The sequence below is a fragment of the Lepidochelys kempii genome, chromosome 12 (genome assembly GCF_965140285.1).
Source record: "Lepidochelys kempii isolate rLepKem1 chromosome 12, rLepKem1.hap1, whole genome shotgun sequence".
NCBI classification, from domain to species: Eukaryota; Metazoa; Chordata; order Testudines; family Cheloniidae; genus Lepidochelys; species Lepidochelys kempii.
The window spans coordinates 11,847,209-11,867,428 of NC_136391.1; the positions used below are offsets into that span (position 1 = coordinate 11,847,209).

The following is a 20,220-nucleotide window of genomic DNA, read 5'->3' on the forward strand; positions in this document are numbered from 1 at the left end:
GGAATCATTGCCATTTTCACATATGTTGGCTGCTCCTGTCCATGTCCCCTGGGCTCCTCTTGTGTCCCTCCAGTTCCCTTAGGTCTCCACTGCTCTGCTTGAGCTGTCCTCTTCCAGTTATACTTTTGCTGTTATTATTTTTTCCTTTGTAGTGCCCATAATGAGCTGGGTGCTACACAAATATGAGGGAAGGCACAATCCCCTTTTACACTCCATTGTGATGCTCCAGCCTTTGCACTTTCCTACCACAGTCTCTCCTGGGAGAAACCCCAGCCTGTTAGAGACAGATCTGAACAGAGAGGGGATTTCAGAGTTCTCCATAGAACAGAACAGGGAGTTGCATTAAGCTGCATTTCAGACATCTGAGCGGCTTTGGCGTTCCTTGGGAAATGTCACAAGAAATGGGAAGCCATGTGCAGGCCAAGGAACATGTATCTAATCTCATGTGTATCTATTCTGTGTGGGCATTTATATAGCCTCTATTATCATAGTGACTCAGCAGCTATATAAACATTCCTCCAGACACCCCCTAACACCTCTGTCCTTTCCTTCCTCACAGGGTGTTATTGGATTTATTTGCTGAACTTGTCGCTCTAGCTCAGGCTGCCATACACCAAATAGGTTGTCATGGTAACAGGTCAAGTCATATTACTGAATCATCCCTTCACCTGTGGGAAGTCAGGAACAACCCCACCCTGCTGCTCATTGGTTCCTTGATGCAAATGAGATTTCCATTGGGCAGCAGCAGCTGGCAATCACACCCACATGTGACTCTGAAGGGAATTAATAGCAACTGTGAAGGTATAGGCTGTGGTCTTGTCTTGGGAGGGGTTGTCTAGAGCTTGGTCTTAGAGTTTGTGGGTAGCTAAACTGCTGAATGGAGTCTCAAGTGTGCCAGAACTTCCATGCTGAGTGTGAAGCTGCTGTGAACAGCATGGTGAACCTGGAGCTGTATGCCAGCTATGTCTATCTGTCCCTGGTGAGTGTTTCTCTTGTGTTCCTGCAAATCCAGGACTTGGTGTGACTTTTTTTTTTTTGCATTGGGGGATTCACATTCTCATGCTAAAATAAGCTTTAGAGGCTTCTCTTATTATCTGGGTTGAGTACCTTTTCCAAGTAGCTGTTCCTGAAGCAATTTTAGGCCAAAGTAAAAATTTCCCTTATAGGGGGTCTATAGATCAGCTATTAAACTAGTAACCTTGGAGATGGAGCCTTCATCTTCAAGATCTAGAAGGTTCATTATGTTCATCTCTGATTCTTGAACCACTAATCCTGTCCCTTTATTAACTCTGTGGCTAGTGAAATATCTTCATGCTGGACAACTGCTTGCTCCTGAGCCATAGTTAAGTAATGGTTGCCTCTTCTTTATAACCATCAAAGATGGCTGGAAAATGACACCATGTGAGAGGTGGGGAGATATCCTTATCTATAACAGCACAAACAACTCTCAGATCTGTTAAGTGAATGAGGGAAAACTAGATTCTTTTGTCTAATGGTATTGCTTAAAGACTCTCTGCCTTCCACAGAAAGCTCTAAATTAAAACAGCTGTGAGTAGAGTTAGCTGGCTGGCAAACTTTATACAGCTGGGATCTGGCAGAAAAAGGGGCATGCTCTTCTAGTCCTCTTTTTCTATGTAGCGTTCCTACTTGTAAACCCAGTAATCAATACTGCACCTGTATAGCCCTGAAACACTATGTTGTGTCCTGCCTTGAGAATGTCCAGCAGGAATGTGAGGCAGTGAGCTATGTGGATGAAATAGAAAGGATTTAGGTTCCCTGTATGTTCTGGAGTATAGGGAGGGCTTTCCGAAGCCCTTCTCTTTGTGAGGCTGATGTGGGTATCAAAGAACTATGGTCATAATTCTTTGTCTGGCTTCATCTGAAGGTGTATAGCTTTGTTCTTCCTGTAGTAGGTAAGCACAGTGAAGGTATGGGGAAGGATCTATCGCTACACCTGAAGAGCTGCTGCCTAGAATAATGAAAGCCACATGAAAAGTCCCTTCACAGCAAGGAACTTCCTGTGGCATGATGCTTTATTACTGTCAAATGTCATTCATTTCCTGTCCTCCTCCCCAGTCCTACTACTTTGACCGTGATGATGTGGCCCTGAAGCACATGGCCCAGTTCCTGAAGGAGCAGTCCCATGAGGAGTGGGAGCATGCAGAGAAGTTCCTGAAATACCAGAACAAACGAGGGGGACGCATTGTCCTGCAGGACATCAAGGTGAGACAGTCAGTAATCGCCCAAATGGGAGGGTAGAATGAAGATTCTAGGACAGTAACTCAGCATTTCTTGCTGTGTGAACCTGATGCATAGGCTGGTAGTGGCATTTCTCATCTGTAAAAGAGACCTAATCTACTACCTGATCAGCCCATTGTCCTGGTGCTCATTTGAAGAATAAGAAACTTTTACTTCCTGCTTCTTACCTAGCATGTATTGGGCTCTGTTTTCAAATGGACACTATTTTTGTTTTGTTCTAACTTACTGTTTTCCAATGACTGAAGTGTCCTTTATGTGTGTGAGAAGACTGCACAGCTAGTGGCCCTTTGTTAATTCTAAAGTGTTTGTGTCAGGAAAAATGCTTTTGCTTAGAGAAAAAGCATTAAGAATAAAATTGCTGAATGACAAGAGTATAGCAAGGAGCTAAGCAAATGTGCTAACTCCTAGATGAAGGAAGCAGGGATCCACTTCTAATAGTGCAAATGTTTCCATTCTGTTGCTGGTCTCCTACAGAGGCCGGAGCAGGATGAGTGGGGAAACAGCCTGGAGGCCTTGCAATGTGCCCTGCAGCTGGAGAAAACTGTGAACCAGGCCCTGCTGGACCTGCACAAGCTGGCTACTGAGAGGAATGACCCCCATGTGAGTGACTGGATAGTAAAGGAAATAGCAGTTACTATTTCCTTTCCTACAGAGAGAAGAGTAGGAGAGGCTCAGAATTTGAACACTGTGATTCACTTGAGGAGAAACTACAGGGTCTGTGGTGGGAAGGGGTAAAGAGGAAACATGCCATAAATCAAGCTGGAGAGACCCCTTCCTGGACTGCCTCTCACATTATTCTTTGCCCTTCACCACTGCTTATGTTTTGCCTCTCCCTACACTTAAGGCTCTAATCTGCTGTATTATGCCTTCGATTATGGCCTGATCTTCCTTGATCTCTAATCTTAGATGGGATTGGGAATTTTTTTTGCTCTGCATGAGGCTTATACAATGACTCTGCATGTTCCTTGCTACCACCTCCTAGGATTCCTTAGGTCAGTGGTGCTATTGCTCTGGACAAATGCAGAATACTGCTTTTTGTAGAATCATCCCTGAAAATGGGAGGTCTCATTTTGAGATTATGCCATGAAAAGTCTGAAGTGTGACTGACACTACTGGGCTACAAAAATCTGTAACCCAGCATAGTCCTCCTAACCCTCTGCTTTTCTCTTGCAGCTCTGTGACTTCCTGGAGTCTGAGTACCTGGAGGAGCAGGTGAAGGCCATCAAGCAGCTGGGAGACCACCTCACCAACCTGAAGCGCCTGGGAGTGCCCCAGAATGGCTTGGGAGAGTACCTGTTTGACAAGCTCACCCTGGAGGACAGCAGTTGAACTGGACTCTAGGGATATTGCTTATTTGGTGACTCATCTGTATGCAGAGGAAATAAGAATTGAGCTATTTACTGTGAATAAAACTTAGCTGTCAGTTGTAACTTGACTTTGCCCTTTCTTAGTCTGTTAAATTGGCTTCAATGAGTCACTAATTACACTACACACTAACAGGAGCTGCACATCCAGTGAGTGCCTTAGCAATTACTGTGAATAAAATAACAGGCTTCTTGGTTGTGCCCACTATAGTATACATTGGAAGGTAACACTCTCCATCCCAGCTGAGGTTCATTCCCATCCTTTGCCCATCCACTTAATTCATGAGTGGTCAGCTAAACAGATACAGCTTATTTTCAGGTGCAGTAGTTTCTGCATCTTAAAGTCACTTAAGAGAGAAGCTGGATTTATGCCTACCACTCAGGCTCTTATAGTGTTGACTCTCCAGCTAGTATCCCTACATCACTGAGGTACAGTCAAAGCATTGCTGCAGGTACTGAGTGAAAAGTTCTATTCCAGGATTCTGCTTAGGCAAAATAATGCCATGTAACATAACTTGCCCGGGCAAGCAGCTAAAAAGCATTTGGCTAGTACTGTCTCACAAGAGGTCTTCTGACATGGCTATATACAACAGTTTGTTTAAAAAAAAACAAAAAAACAACCCTTCTTTGGTCTTAAACATAATCTGCACATGTACTGGGATCTGGTGCTAGCTTTATGAGAACTGCAATGAGAGAGCTTCCTGCCAGAGGAGCTCAAGTACACAGCAAGGCTTAATATTTTTCAGATGTCACCTCTTCCCCGCAACCTAGAACCAGGCACCATACTGCTGGGCAAAGGCGAGTGTAGGTAGGTGGGGGAGACAGCCCATTAGCTGCTTAGCTTTCATTGCTATTTGTAGATGTGAGAGTGCAGGCTAGACACTATAGCAGTAAACCAAATGCCATGAGAAAAGGAGGACTTGTGGCACCTTAGAGACTAACCAATTTATTTGAGCATAAGCTTTTGTGAGCTACAGCTCACTTCATCAGATGCATAAAAGTGGAAAAAGCAGTAGCTCATGAAAGCTTACACTCAAATTGGTTAGTCTCTAAGGTGCCACAAGTCCTCCTGTTCTTTTTGCAAATACAAACTAACACGGCTGCTACTCTGAAACCTGTCAAATGCCATGGGCTCCCCTCCTCTTTAGTAAGGAACAGAGTTCAACACTTTTCTCCACTTATTAATAGGAAGCCATTCTTTCTCCCCTCTCTTATGCCACCTCACAAGAGTTTAGTGCCACCTTGGTTACTGAGGGAGGCCTAACACTTAGGTGCTGAAGGTTGGACTCTATTCAGATGTTGGCTTCAGATAGGTAATAAACAGGAAAAAATGGCAGGGATGAGTTGTTGCCAGTTTTGTTCTGTTTCTATTGCTGCCCTTTACAGGAGAGACCTGTTGAGATAACTTGGTCTGCCTGGAAATCTGTTTCAGCACCTGAGCTGCACCTGCCTCAAGTTCTGCATCTGCAGTGTATTAGGCTGTCTTTGTGCAACACTGTGACTGCCATCCTGTGCGTGTTAGCTCTCTAAATAGGCACTGTTCATAATAAGCAGCTTGTCAAGCTGGCTGAATGTCAACAGGGTGACTGTTTGATATTACAAGCTAATCAGAAAATTCATGATTTGTTTTTCCTACTTCTACTGTACATAATTCAAAGGGGTCTCCTCTCATTTTACCCTCTGAGGTGGTGAACAGAGCCAGGATCGGATTCTTCCCCCTGCTTGCTAAGATCCATTTATTAGAAGTGAAAGGCAGAGAATCAAAATCTGTGGAACAACTTAGAGAGACAGTAGCTCCTGCCACTGGCTCTCTTTAAATTTAGCCATTTGTGGACAGACCTGCTATATAGCCAGATGCTGGCATAAGGGGTGTGTGTTGGGGGGGAGGAGGCTGTATTATGTAGTGAATATGCAGCCAGAAACCATTTGGAATAAAAGGCAGCAAAGGAAGGTTGGAAATACTGTAATCTTTTACTGAAGAAAAATATTGGCTGTCAAATCATTGCAGGTGGGTCACAGGAGTCCTTTAGCCCAGGTTTGCCTGTTTCTTCAAAACGCTTGCATATTTATGCTGCTCACCCCATCAACCGGAAATGTAATCATGAAACAACATGCTGCGGTTGGCCACTACAAACCCTCGATTGTCATTGACAACTTCCAGTGTAATACCGTATTATGAATTGTGTCCAGCTTTACCTTTGGCTTTCTGTTTCTGTGACCATTGTTGCCAACTCTCAGATGCCCCAGCTGCTATGCACCACGTGGCTGCTGGCTCCCCCCAGGTGCCTCACTCTCTCCTGGGGTCTCTGGGGCTCCAGGTTTTCCCCTTTGTCCAGGTTATATTTTTTGTTGTTGTTTATTCATTTCTGGTAATACCCTCAATGTGCTAGGTTCTGTAAAAACATAAAGAAAAGCACAGTCCTTGCTGCTGTGACCTTCCTGATCTTGATTTTTCCTCCCATGCCCTATCTTATGATAAACCTCAAGGTCCTTTCCATGTTCTCCATAGAACACCAGCTGTGCTAGGTAACATTTCAGATAGCAGAAGGGCTCATGCCCCCCTTTGGAGATGTCATAGGAAAGATGTGCACTCCACAGAGCATTTTGTCTAATTTAAGGTATATCCCTAAGCTAAGTATCTAGGTACTTATCTGGCCACTATCATCATCAGTGTCTGTCCTCCAAACACCCCCCACTACTCCTCTTTTCCCTTCCTTACAGAGCTATTGGGAAACTGGATGTGTCTGTTGAACTTTCCTCATTTGTCTTCCCTATCTGGCCAGCCTAGGCTTCAGGGTCATTCTGCTAATTGGCCAGGTCACGTTACCTGTGGAAACTGAGAAACAGCCTCACCTACAGCCCCACCTGGTTCCTTGGTGAGGAAGGGTGTTTCCATTGGGCAGCCACAGCTGTCATTCACACCCATACCTGGCTTTGAACACTATTAATAGCAGCTAGAGGGGAAACAGGTGTTTGTGGGTGAGGAGTTGTGGGTTTTGTGCAGTAGTGCCTGAAGAGAAGTTGCTCTAAGCTTTAGCTTATTGATCACACTATACTGCAAAAACTTTTCAAGCAGAGGAATGGAGTCCCAGGTGCGCCAAAATTTCCATGCTGACTGTGAGGCTGCTGTGAACCACCTGGTGAACCTGGAGCTGTATGCCAGCTATGTCTATCTGTCCATGGTGAGTGTTGCCTCTGTTCTTCAGAGGCTAAGGCTGTTAGAAAGTAGACAGAAATGTCCTTTATAGACCTATTAAGGTAACTGTTTGTAACTGAGTAAATGAACCATGGTGAATTTAAAAAAAAAAAACTTACAAAACTATGTAACAAATAGGGGAAAAAGTGACTATGGCCTCTCCTGAGAACTGAGAGGCACCCATTAGTGTTAAGTCATGGGTATAAGGTGGCAAGAACAGGCCATTGCCCATGCAGCAAATCTATTACAGACAAAGGAAGAGCTACCAACACTCGCTCACAATCTGAGGTCCCTATGTCAACACTATCAGGAGTATGATAGTAATGCTTCTTGGTTGGGTAAGTGGGGAGGCCTTCATTTGCATATGTAGGTACTCTACCGTCAATAGGTAAGAGATGCTTGAGTTTCTGTGTATAGCCTTCTTCACAGAGGAAGAGTGAGATGGGATCTCTTTCCTCAGAGTGAGGTTCTCTATTGCACATTAGAAGAAACTGTTTTTCTGTTAAGTTTTTATCCTTATCACATGACAGATGTCTTTGTTAATATTTTACACTTTCCTTAGTCTTATTACTTTGACCGTGATGATGTGGCCCTGAGGCATGTGGTCCAGTTCCTGACAGAGCAGTCCCAGGAGGAGAGGGAGCATGCAGAGAAGTTCCTGATATACCAGAACAAGCGAGGGGGGCGCATTGTCCTGCAGGACATCAAGGTGAGAAACAAATCCAAGGGGAGGTTCTGAGGGATCACATGGCTGCCCTAAATTCTGCTGCCAAGTAACTTTTTTCCATAGCATAAACATGACTCACTGGCCCTGCAAGAATAAAATGTAGAGTAGTAGGGCTTAATGAATGGGACTCGGGCAACCTGGGTTCTATTCCTGGTTTTGTTATTCCCAGGGTGGATGACCTTTAGCAAGTCACTACTTCTTGTGCCTCAATTTCCCCATCTGTGAAATGGGGATAACTTCCTTGTAATGTGCTTTGAGATCTGTTAAGTACTGCATAAGTTAGGTATTCTCATCTATTGAGGGTGCTCTCTCTGAGGCCTATGGATCAGGAGCACAAGATGTGTACCTTTTGTCCATGTATCTGTAAAACTCTCTGTAATTCTAGCCCTAGCCTTCATTCACTGTGGTCTACACCACCCCTTGTACTAGAGATTTTTGTGAGCACTCTAGCTGGTATTATAATAATTCACAGAACTTTGTCCATCCTCTTCCCTTTCCTGCTTCCACACAATCTCTTCCCCTTCCCCTGTGTTTTAGCTACAGTTTGCTTTCCCTATACTTGAGGGTAGGGTGGGGAAACCTTTTTTAATACAACATATGCCAGTGAATTAAGACTTTAGCTATATACTGATTATCCAATAGCATTGAGGACTATTTGGATCATTGGGAGATCAGATAATCAAGGGGGCATGAGCCATTCAGCAGCAGGATGGCCTTGCATGCAGCTGGGGATTAGTTATGGTCCTCACAGTCCTGGTTAAGGGTCTCTGCTCTCTTGTCTGAACCTATGCATTATCCAAATTCCTTTCTAGTCACCAGCATAAGACAGATGGGGGAACAAGGAAGGGATCTGGATAATTTAGAGGTGCAGATAATAGAATTTTGGATAAATGAGAATGCAATTGGAGAGGCAGGACTAGACTGAATATTACTCTCTTGCACAGAAGCCAGAGCGGGATGAGTGGGGGAACAGTCTGGAGGCCCTGCAGTGTGCCCTGCAGCTGGAGAAGACTGTGAACCAGGCCCTGCTGGACCTGCACAAGCTGGCTACAGAGCAGAATGACCCTCATGTGAGTAAAGAGAAGCGAATAGCTCTTCATGAGTGGTGGTAGTTTCAATACTACGTTGACATGGTCTAGAATCCTCATTAGCTGGCCTCTGCAGATCCCAGACCTCTCTAAAACTAGGGAGTGTCTGACTTCTGCGGTCAGGGCATCAAAAGTGAATTGGTCTAACATACCCATGATAGAAGGTCTCCCTCTACACCCTCTGGTTCTTATGGATACAAATAAGCAAATAGCAACTATCCCAACCTACTGTAAAAGAATAAGCCAGACAATGTTTTGGGAGGGCAGGGTCACAAGATCAAGTCAGGAAATGACTGGTTCCTATAGCTACAAATTAAGGGAGGGTGACAAAGCTGTCTTGTATAGCTATTTCCCATACAAAATCCCTAGGATGGGGTGGGGGAAGCCATAGATCAAGGCTTCTCCTGGAGTGAGCCGCCACTGTAGCATGAGTGCCTACTTGTTGGCTTGTCTCAGTAAGTAGGCACTAAATGTCTGCAGAATGCCCTCTTGAGCCTCCCTCCCCAGACTTTCAGGGACTAGCATGAGAAGTGCATCTGGGGGACTGAGAAAGTTTGACTACAACTAGCTGTCTATGGCATTGCAGCTTGGTGCATAGCTGGCAACTCCATAAAACCATGCTGTGCTGTATATCTGAGCAGGAGGAAGTCCATTCTAGCCCTCCCTGTTTCCCTGCAGCTCTGTGACTTCCTGGAGACTGAGTACCTGGAGGAGCAGGTGAAGACCATCAAGCAGCTGGGAGACCACCTCACCAACCTGAAGCGCCTGGAAGTGCCCCAGAACAGCATGGGAGAGTACCTGTTCGACAAGCTCACCCTGGGGGAGAGCAGCTGAGCTCCAAGCTCTGAAGCTGTCAAGAGTGCAGCCCTGATCTCTTGTCTATTACAGCTGCTTGTGAGTTACAATATCTGCATGGCCTCAAAATAAAATGTGCTATTTGTCCAGCAACTTGGTTTCTACTTTTATTTGTTCTAGTCTCATTCCTGTAGGAAGATGATTCTCATGAACAGGGAGCATTTTGGGAGTCATGGAGTATGACTCCCTACAAGATAGTGTCATGGTTGCTGGGTAGACTTGCTAAAAAGCTTGGAGAAGAAGGAAACATTGTCTCATCCTTGCCACACAAGAGGCAGGCATCAAAACAAACGGAGATGATGCATCACTAAGACTTCAGGTACAGTTTCTTATGGAAATAGCCATAAGACAGGCTTACGTTTTCCTGCCTAAAGCACACATAGGCCAGCATACTGCACTGAATCAATTACAGAACTAAATCATTAAACCATATTGGGATAGCCTCCTATTTGTCTTGTTTTGCCCTGCTGCACCCCCCCCCACCCCAGGGTGCTTTTGGTAGCATCTTCAATGAGGGTCTTCACTTTCCACTCTAAGTCCAGAGTGGAAAAGCAAACACACAAATATGGTACCAATTTAGGACAAGCTAGAGAACAGAGTTGCTATTTGATGTTGTTTTGCCTACATCCCAGTTAGTTGGCTTCTGCAGCACTGAAGATGACCAAAGCCATGTAACAAGGAGCTGAAATTGAGCCTGGCTCATCCAGCAACAGAACTGGGGATGGGGGAAGTGTCATCAAAATATCCTTTGTTCTTTAGTGTGGATATGAGCAAGTTAAACCTTCAGTCTTCTGGAAGTTTGTAGGCTCAGACATGTGGGTAGTCTAAGCTTTCTATGGAGGCCATTCTCTTTGAATTACTCACTGGCTGCATTCTGGAAGCAGAGAATAAACACTACAATCCTACAGTAAGATTGCTAGAACAAGGCATAACCTAGCCAGAGACTGGGGAACAGGTAATGCATGCATACACACCTTGGGCCTAGTGTATGTGTCATGGGCTTCTCCCATCCACCCCATATTGACTTCATCTCTAGTCTACTCTGTGTGCTATGTCACACAGCTGAAACTCAACCTCTTCTCTATAGACAATTCAAATGCTTCCAGCAGTCCGCATGTGGGCAACTTAACAGACAATAGCCATCAAGCAGGTGGATGATTTGGCTTCTGACAGAAGCCTGTGCTCATTCTGAGAGGGGTATTGTTATCATTGACATAGCTCAACATCAAGTGTTAGTGAGCACCTTGGGTAGGAGGGATGATCTAGTTGAGAAGACACAGGACTGGGACTTGGTTCAGCTGTAGAATTCCCTTATGACCTTGGTCAAGTTACTTAACCTGCCATGTGCCTTAGCTCCCCTTTGGTGAAATGGGTATAGTAATTCCCTAGCTTAGAGGGGTACCTTTCATCTGCTCAGAGGGCTCCTAGCTCATGTTCAGCATGCATATGGGTCTGTTAGACAGACAGAGATATAAAGTGGCTAATAGTCAATTAACCTAGGTGACATTGAGCTCTTCTGCCTCCGAAACAGCAATGGAGAAGCTATGACAGGGTGTGAAAGAATAGGGCATGGAGGATGAAGGCTACCTGGCTGAGACTCAACCTAAGCATGACTCTAAGAATGGAAGTATGGCACATCTGCTTGCTATGGTAGAAAATATCATCATATTGATCTTATTTTTCTTCTCCCTGTCATTTTGTTGGATCTGCAGCTATATTTTTAGGTGGGAAGATGGCATAGGAGGCCAACTTTTTGTATGACCTATTGCTACAGTAGTAGGGTGAGGGAGATTCAGTTTTAATATGCACTTTAGGCATAAATTTGAATAAATGAATGACAACACAGGAGGTTCCTTTTAGCTTTTTGTATGGTATTAAATTGGTGCTAGTTATACAAGGTTGAAAATTGCGTGCTATTATTAAACAGACAACTCTTTGGGAACAAGCAGCAGGGACAAGCCAGTTAATGTCTTTGCTATAATGCATAATGTTCCCACCTGAGCAATTTCATATACTTTCCTCCTTCTGTATAGGCTCAGGTTGTACTGGTACCTAAACGTTCTTTCAATGAGCTTCTTCTCTGTGGAGTGTGCACACACGGCCAGTTTCCTACCTGCCAGAGCTTGTCTCCTAGAATTGAAAAGGTTTGATAAGAAGACCAGGTATAACAATGACTTGGTTTACGTTTGTGGTTTATGTGCATGTGCACTCTGGACAAGGTGCCTGCGTGGATTACAGTGATAATACATCTCCGTTGCTGGAACAAGCCACATTCTGCAAAACTGAGAAAGGTTTGAGGGAAAGTGGACCTTTTAGATTTCTGGCCAGACAATATTTTCAGCTGTTTCCTATGAGACAGCCCTGCTCTGCTAACAAGAGACAAATACCTGAGTGGAGAGTGTGGCTTTAAATGAGCTGTGTACGTCAATTACTGATTATTGACAGAGCTGGGTCCTTTCCCCAAAGCAATAAATACATTTTAATAAGGGTGGTGTATGTGTGTGCGTTACAAGATCAGCTGGAAGGAGGGAGGCATAGACTCTAACATTTCTTCCTATTCGGAACAGAGTATATTTTGCCCCATTGGTGAATAAATAAGAGAGCTGGGTGTGTGGGAATCTCCCAGGTCAAAGGGGAGAACCACCAACAGAAATGGACATGTACCTATTGACACCCTGTTTTCACTGACTGTAAGTGCAATGAATCAGCTGTCTAGTTTAATGTCTTTGTCTCTGTCACTGTTAATCTGATATATCCATGCTCCAGCCTCTGCTATGGCAGATGGTGGGATTCAATAGAGAGAGATGAATGCTTTGGGGGAGAACTCCTACAGTAGGCCAACCTTCTAGTATGTAAAGACCTCTGAAATACCTCAGTAGGGATTAGAGCAATGGTTCTCAAACTTTTGTACTGGTGACCCCTTTTGCACAGCAAGCCTCTGAGTGTGATCCCCCTGATAAATTAAAAACACTTTTTTTATATTTAACACTATTATAAATGCTGGAGGTGAAGTGTGGATTGGGATGGAGGCTGACAGCTCAGGAGACCCTCCCTTTCTCATGTAATAACCTTGCTACCCCCTGAGGGGTCACAACCCCCAGTCTGAGAACCCCTGGATTAGAGTAAGTGACATTTGGACATGATACATTTGGTACCTATCTATCACCCCCCACCCCATTTTCTGTGTCTTCTGATCCCTACAGGGCAGTGTGAGAAACCAGATTTGTTTGTACACAGTGGAACACAAATAAAATAACTTGTACCAGGAAACAAAACAAGCCCCACCCTGAGCTGAATGTCCAGTTGCCGGAGCATTCTATATCGCTAACCCTCTCCCCAGCTCTTGTCAGAGGTGTGGTTTTAACTGGAGATGTCATATGGCTGACACCCATTCACTGGTGAAATTCATTAACACACCCATCTGCAATGGCTTGGTGAAGAAGGGACTTTCTAATGGGCAGCAGCTGCCAGTCACAGCCACATCCTATTCTGAACAGTATTAATGCCAGCTGTGCCTAGGAAAGGTCTATATCTGCCTTGTGCTTCTGCTCAGATTGTGTTTGTTATTGTTACAGATTTTTGCTATAGCCCCTTTCTTGTTCAACCCCACAGGTAGTGATGGAGTCCTAGGTGCGTCAGAACTTTTATTCGGAGTGTGAGGCTGCGATTAACTGCATGGCAAATATGGAACTGTATGCTAGCTATGTCTATTTGTCCATGGTGAGTGCCTGTCTTACAAAAACACTGTGCTATTTCATTGTATGTTAGCCCTCAGGTGTTAGTAGAAATCTAAGGCTGTTGAGTTTTTAAAGCCATCTATGAGAAATCCCAGTTGTGTAGAATGTCCTTAGAAACTACAGTGTTACATACACTTGTAAAGATGAGTTTTTGTGATTATGTAACTACTAGTGTGGAGCTAATAGGAAGCTTGGGGGAAATTATGAGAGGCCTGAAATGGGGAAAGAGATGTTTAGCTCTCACTATTTGAAGAGTGACCTAGATTAAAGATATCACTAAGCTCAAGTACTAATGCAATGTGTTAAGGTGAGTTCAGTTTCTGGTTGTCCAACACAGGAAGCTGGTGATACTTAAGAGGGACATTTTTAAGGCAAATCTTCTGAAACCTGTAAATCCCACTGATATTCATTTCTGGGACTCAACTGCCAGAGGCACAAGTACTTCAGAAAACTCTGTCCTTAAGCTCCTTGTGTCTCAGTTCCTTACTTCTTTACATGTAAAATGTTATTCCATGTAGGTCTTATGCAGCTGCATATCAAACTCCCTGAGGCACGAAGGTGTTTTGATATACCGTACATCCTGTAATGAAGCCCTGATCTCAGCTGGGGCCTCCTGGTGCCACCACAATCCAAATAGCCTAAATCATCACCACTGCTTTCCTTGTCTGCCTAGTCCTACTACTTTGACCGTGATGATGTTGCCCTGAGGCACATGGCCCAGTTCCTGAAGGAGTAGTCCTATGAGGAAAGGGAGCATGCAAAGAGGTTTCTGACCTACCAAAACAAGCGAGGGGGGGGGGCATTGTCCTGCAGGACATCAAGGTGAGCAACTAAGTCACTAACCATGCATGGTGGGAGGTCAGTGGAATGGAGTCTCTAGTAGGAATGGAGTTCTCCAGCTATGTGAAGAGAAAATGAGGCGGCTGTAGAGATGGGACTCTTAAGAGGCATTTCCCATAGAGCTTTGCTACATAAGCAAGTCAAATTTGAAGTCTAAGGACCTAACTTGACCTTATTATTTAGTGCCATAGGAGTAAAACTGTTTCCAGAGCACAGGATTTAAATTCCTAACCGCTCTACTTAAATGTCTGAGCTGTGAATGGTAGGCTTGGGGTTAGCGGTGAAGTAATATAGCCGTGCTATTGATCAGTGGTAATGGATGATGCATGCTGACTAGAAAACACTTAAGCCTTGAGAGATTAGTATTGGCAGGCATGACCAAAGGAAATGTGTGATTTTTTTTTAAAAATACTTTGCCACATTAGGTTGTTTGTTCAAAGTGGGCTTTCATTGAAAAGTGATTGAAATGGGAACTCTTAAGGTATGGCTTTTGACAAAACACTTGTGAGAATGGTCTTTCTAGCAAAAGACCAAGCCCAACTTAGAATAGCTATTATCCTGATGCCTAATGTCTTTGGGCCCTAGAAATTGGGCAGAGCTGAGTCCTCCCCATTCCAGATAAGTGCCCTAGCCAGCAGGCTACAGGCTATTCTGGGTTGGGTCTCTCCCTTTGGGTTTTATGAAATTTCAAATGGTCAGAGTTTCATACAAGTGCAGAACTGGAAAGTTTGAAGAGATGGGAAAACTGTTTCCTGCCCAGCTCTCATAATCATCTGCTCCACGTCTGTATGTAAGTCATTCTTCTGAGAATGTTGAGGATCTATTATGCTATCCTGGCTAATATTACAGAAGCCAGAACAGGATGAGTGGGGGAACAGCCTGGAGGCCCTGCAGTGCGCCCTGCAGCTGGAGAAGACTGTGAACCAAGCCCTGCTGGACCTGCACAAGCTGACTATGGAGAAGAATGACCCTCATGTGAGTATGGTCAGGACTAGCATATGTACTATCCTCTGCTTTGGATGTGCTGCCCAGTGTGGGAGGGTGAGTCCTTTAGTGAAGCACGTCTGAAACCTGTATACATATCTGCTCTTGTTAGTTTGTTGATGTTATAAGTGGAATGTGCTACAAATATCTGTCTAATGTCCTGTCTCGTAATCTGTGCACAAATAACTGAGTAGCCTCTTTTACTAATGATATTGTCATGCTGGTAACAGTAGCTCTGTTCAATCAGTTTCGCTTCCATGTGCCTGATGAGTGATCACATCTGCTCAAGTGAAGCAGATTCATGGCCCTGAAACCTGTGAAGCAAATCCATACTCCCAGAATCTAAACAGTCTTCAGGGAGGCCTGTTCAAAACTGCATAGCACTGGAGGCTTCACGCTAACTAGCAGTGAAAGCATCTCTTGGTGTAACTATGTATGTCCACCACTGGCTCACTAAATCCACAGTATTGAATACTGGAGAGCAAAAGTGTATCTAATACCCTAAACCTCCTATCTGCTTCTGCAGTTATGTGACTTCCTGGAGTCTGAGTACCTGGAGGAGCAGGTGAAGGCCATCAAGCAGCTGGGAGACTACCTCACCAACCTGAAGTGCCTCAGAATGGCATGGGAGAGTACCTATTTGATAAGCACACCCTGGGGGAGAGCAGCTGAACTACCCACTTCGGGCTCTCTCTTCCAGAAGAGAGAAGCTGTATCAATGACCATCTAAATTCTGAGAATAAAATTGACTAACCCATTAAAGTCTGTATTGTGCTGTTGAATTGGGGTGGGGATGAAGGAGGCCACAGGCATCTTGCTGACAAATAATTAGTGAGTATGGAATGAACATACTGAGAGCAGATCGTCAGGTGGGGAGGGGATGGTACAGGAGTGCGTGGTCTAAGGATATTCCTCAGACATCCTATGCTCATGGGTGAAGTGTCCCCTGAGGAACTGCATAAAGATGCTGACCTCTTTCATGGCAAACTGTGCCATCCTCTAACCCAAGTTTATGCCTGAAGGATCTAACTTTCCCTTTGCTCTTCTAGCAGAAAGCCCTGTCCACCTACGACAAGGCTCAGATGTTAGGTCAGCATATGCTGAGGCTGGATGGGAGTGAGTGGTAGGTTGCATCATACTTTGTGCTTCATGTAATATCCTAACCAGGGTTGTGCCATAGCTGGTGTCTCTAAAACTGGAGAGACAGTGAAATCTCTAAGGGGAGGTGGGGTGGGAGCTGACTTAGTCTCTGTCAGAGTTTGAATCCCATCATGATGTAATTCAACTAGTCAATGAAGTGTGATCTATTTAGCAGTTTTGAAAACCTAGATTATTGCTGAGATGTATGGGCCTACAGGAACAAGTGACTCTACGGGGATAGTGGAGGCCTAACGAAGAGCAACACTTAACTTAAAAACCTAAACCTACAGTGAAAAAGGGGCAATAAATCAAAGGACTGCACTATATGGGGGTGGAGGGAAGCTTGAGCTAGTTAATGTACATGAGAAACTTTGCACTTGCTCTCCATGTGGACACTATTATATTAGTACAAAGTGTATTAAGCAAACCCTGCTTGTCTAAATGAACACTTAGTTTGGGGTAAGGTCTGTGTAATGTGGGTGTAGATTAAAATGCACTAGGGCATGTCTAGTTTCTAGCCATAAGGACAACCCACACTTGAGGTGGGGCATACTAGTGTGGGGTAGACTTATACCCCATTTTGCTACAAACAATGGGCTTATCTGCATGAGCACTTAAATAAGCTTAATGTGACGTGAGTCCAGGCAGCGAGTCAGTGCAGAGCAGCTAGTACGCTTTAAACTCCTGCATCTGCATCCTTCACACTAATTTTGTCTCGGGGTAGACAAGGTCCCAGTCTACTTGTCAACCAATCTTTGTCTTGCAGCCCTCCCTCCTCAACTGAGAGTACCACATTCTTGAGCCTTAATCTCCTAGCTCTTAGGGTTGGGTGACAGAAGTCCTGACCTTTATAGGGACAGCCCTGATTTTTTTGGGCCTTTTTCTTACATAGGCTCCTATTTTTCCCCCCCACCGCCATCCTGATTTTTCACATTTGCTGTCTGATCACCCTACTTAGGGTTAGGTGGGAGAAGAACAAAAGTGAAGTTCTGCTTACAGCATCCTCTAGGTGCTGTATTAGACATGATGTACTTCATATCACAACTCATCTTGCCACCCACATGCTTCTAATAACTGTAATATACACACTATATTACACAAGGGAAACTTAACTTTTAAAAAAAAAAAACTGCCCTTGTTATGGGATCTGAGAGAAACTAACTTTGTGGCACTCGCCCTGCAGAGCTAGAGCCCTCTACGAGTATGCCACCACTTGGATTTACAGGCTGGTGGTGTGATTTACAGCTTGAGGTGACATACCTCTTGGAGCTAGCCTGTTAAAAATAGAATGTAGCTGCAGCAGAGCAAATGGTGCAGGGGGAGGACTAGCTGCTGTAAGTGTGTGTGTGTGTGTCCAGGACACAAGGTATATACTTGGGGTGGCTAGCCGCTCTGGCTGCTTGACCTGCTGTGGCTACTTTCTATTTTTAGTGTGCTTATGCAATGAGAACTAGTGCGAGGGTGTCTTTTTGAGCTAGGAATCACACCGCCGACTTGGGGTGACCATATGTCCCACTTTGGCTGGGACAGTCCCTTTTTTAAGCCCTGTCCTGGATGTCCTGACTTCTTTTGGCAAAAGTGGGCATTTGTCCCATTTGCTCTCAGCAACTTGATCAGCCCCATGCGGTGTCCTGTTTTCCCTTTGGGAAACATGGTCACCCTACTTAAAGTGTATACGTACCCAGAGATTTAAATCCTTTCGGGGCAAGGCAACTCCACTAAGCATGCTGTGTTGTGTTGTATTTCATGTCCGTTTTTCTTCTGTGATGATGCTACTTTATATAGAAACAAAATGAATGGAAAAGCCCAGGGGGATTCCCATCTGCCTGGCTTGGCCATTGCTTTGTGCTGCCCACCCAGCCTGTATATCTGTGGACTAATAATGTTTCCTGATGGAGTTGCTCCATGGTTCAATAAGAATCTGTTCCCTCTCAGGGAGCTACACAATATGGCGTTCATACTCTCTAGCAGTAAAGAAAATATCCGTGCAGTTCCAGAAGCCAGGATGGTTGGGCTAGAAGGCTGGGATAAGATGAAGATTTCTACCTTCCTAAAGCACCAATGTCTATGTGATCTTTAAATAACTCACTCATACCTGACTCTAGATGGGCATGGCTTGTTTGCAGAAAACTAAACATAGTCCTTTAAAAAAGAGATACTGAATAAAACTGCCAGCTTCTTCCAACACAAGTGCCTAGCATTTCTATAGGCTGATATGTGAGTTGGGGCAACTCATTTAATTTCACTCTGCTTCTGTTAACGTTCACCCCACTTGTAAAATAGATATCTGTCCATTTAGCAAAGACGCTGTCTCTTACTAAAGTGCCACAAGTACTCTTTTTCTTTTTGCAAATACAGAGTAACACGGCTGTTACTCTGAAACCTGTCTTACTAAATAGTGTCTAATACAAAGGGCTATTCATTTAGGAAGGGGCCTATGTAATTAACATGCAGAAGCTTTCTCTCTGCAGCCCATGATAGTAAACATTGTTTACGCTGTTTTCCCCCAGTCTTACTACTTTGACTGTGGTGATGTGGCCCTGAGGCACATGGCCAAGTGCCTTAAGGAGCAGTCACATGAGCAGAAGGAGCATGCAGAGTTGTTTCTGACATACCAGAACAAGAAAGCTGGATGCATTGTCCTGCAGGATATCGGCGTGAGAAACAAAAAGCCAGTGAACAACTGCAGCTTCTAGGGAAGGCTTGTCTTTGTGTACCAGGAAAAGACAATGCATGGAGGGAATGTGTGGGCTAGCTATCTCAGAATTTCTCTTCTCTTATGATTGGTCTAATTGCTCATATATAATTTTCTTGGCACCTAACTTGCTTACCTCCTTAGAGTAATAAGTGTTTGTGGAGCAGAGAACTTAAGATATAAATAGCTCCACTTAAATATGTCCAGAGGTTCTGAATGGTTGGTTTTGGGTTAGTGGTCAAGTAGTAATACGGCTATCAGTCCGCCTGTCCTGACTAGCAATAACAGAAGCCTAGGAAACTCCTAAATATTGGGAGGCTAGTGCTGGCAGAAATGAGTGGATGAGGATTGACTTGGGATTTCCCCCATCCTTGAGTTTTACTCAGTCTTAACCCTTCCTCCACTCCATGCAAGTATATGCAGTATCTAAGATGACTGAGGGCCTTATTCATTTTCCTGGCTGGTATTACAGAAGCCAGAGCAGGATGAATGGGGGAACAGCCCAGAGGCTCTGCAATGTGCCCTGCAGCTGGAGGAAGCAGTGAACCAGGTCCTAGTGGACCTCCTCAAGCTGGCTACTGAGAAGAATGACCCTCATGTGAGTATGGTCAGGACTAATGTGAGCAATTCCTTCATTGAATGCCCTGCCCTGTATGGGAGGGATGAGCCCTTGTCTTCTCCAGAATTCTGTTTCCTGGGTTGAAAGCCATGTTATTTTCTGACATGATTGCCTGTCCTTGCATTTATGCATGTTATAAATGGAATGTCAAACTGGATTCTGTGATACGTTGCTTGTCTCCCAACTTGTGCACAAATAAGTGACTAGTAGCTCCTTGATCTGAGACATAGTCATGTTGATAGTGGGGACTCTACCAGCTTCTTGGCTTGGAAGCTCAGTGGGCAGAAGTCACTTATCTTCTATTCCAGTGAGTGACTGATTCCCTTTCAAATAAGGTGCATAGAGGTAATGGGACACTTATTGTCCAGGAATCTATGAAGCCAATTCCCCTGTTTTATTTCCATCTAAATACTCCAGTGCTATAGTTTTTGGAGCCCCCTGTAGAGATTTCACACCATGCAGTGATAAAAGAGCAACTGAAGTCAATCTTGATATGTCTAACACTAGCTTCACAGAGCTACATATTGAGAACAGGTTGGAATCAATGCACCCTAATCATCCTGTTGGCTTCTGCAGCTCTGTGACTTCCTGGAGTCTGACTACCTGCAGGAGTAGGTGAAGGCCATCAAGCAGCTGAGAGACCATGTCACCAACCTGAAGCACCTGGAAGTGTCCCAGAACAACATGGGAGAGTACCAGTTTGGCACCTGAGAGCA

General features: G+C 44.5%; 2 protein-coding genes and 1 pseudogene across 2 annotated transcripts; all 3 read left to right on the plus strand.

The window, feature by feature from the left end:
- The first annotated feature begins 840 nt into the window (after nucleotides 1–840).
- LOC140896527 (ferritin heavy chain A) lies at nucleotides 841–3,588 on the plus strand. Its single transcript, XM_073308453.2, has 4 exons — nucleotides 841–979; nucleotides 2,077–2,223; nucleotides 2,734–2,859; nucleotides 3,433–3,588. Exons 1-4 carry the CDS (start codon nucleotides 878–880, stop codon nucleotides 3,586–3,588), a joined length of 531 nt encoding a protein of 176 aa, XP_073164554.1. The 5' UTR covers nucleotides 841–877.
- A 3,115-nt stretch (nucleotides 3,589–6,703) lies between these two features.
- Nucleotides 6,704–9,563, plus strand: LOC140896528 (ferritin heavy chain A). The gene is made up of 4 exons (XM_073308454.2): nucleotides 6,704–6,805; nucleotides 7,382–7,528; nucleotides 8,491–8,616; nucleotides 9,313–9,563. The coding sequence occupies exons 1-4, from the start codon at nucleotides 6,704–6,706 to the stop codon at nucleotides 9,466–9,468; spliced, it is 531 nt and encodes a 176-aa protein (XP_073164555.2). The 3' UTR covers nucleotides 9,469–9,563.
- Nucleotides 9,564–13,107: 3,544 nt separating this feature from the next.
- LOC140896529 (ferritin heavy chain A-like) lies at nucleotides 13,108–15,722 on the plus strand (annotated as a pseudogene).
- Nucleotides 15,723–20,220: the final 4,498 nt, after the last annotated feature.

Coding starts and splice junctions, on each gene's coding strand:
- LOC140896527 (XM_073308453.2), top strand. CDS start 878: ATGGAGTCTCAAGTGTGCCAGAACTTCCATGCTGAGTGTGAAGCTGCT. Junction 2,224..2,733: donor TTGTCCTGCAGGACATCAAG/GTGAGACAGTCA, acceptor GGTCTCCTACAG/AGGCCGGAGCAGGATGAGTG. Junction 2,860..3,432: donor CTGAGAGGAATGACCCCCAT/GTGAGTGACTGG, acceptor TTTCTCTTGCAG/CTCTGTGACTTCCTGGAGTC.
- LOC140896528 (XM_073308454.2), top strand. CDS start 6,704: ATGGAGTCCCAGGTGCGCCAAAATTTCCATGCTGACTGTGAGGCTGCT. Junction 7,529..8,490: donor TTGTCCTGCAGGACATCAAG/GTGAGAAACAAA, acceptor TCTCTTGCACAG/AAGCCAGAGCGGGATGAGTG. Junction 8,617..9,312: donor CAGAGCAGAATGACCCTCAT/GTGAGTAAAGAG, acceptor GTTTCCCTGCAG/CTCTGTGACTTCCTGGAGAC.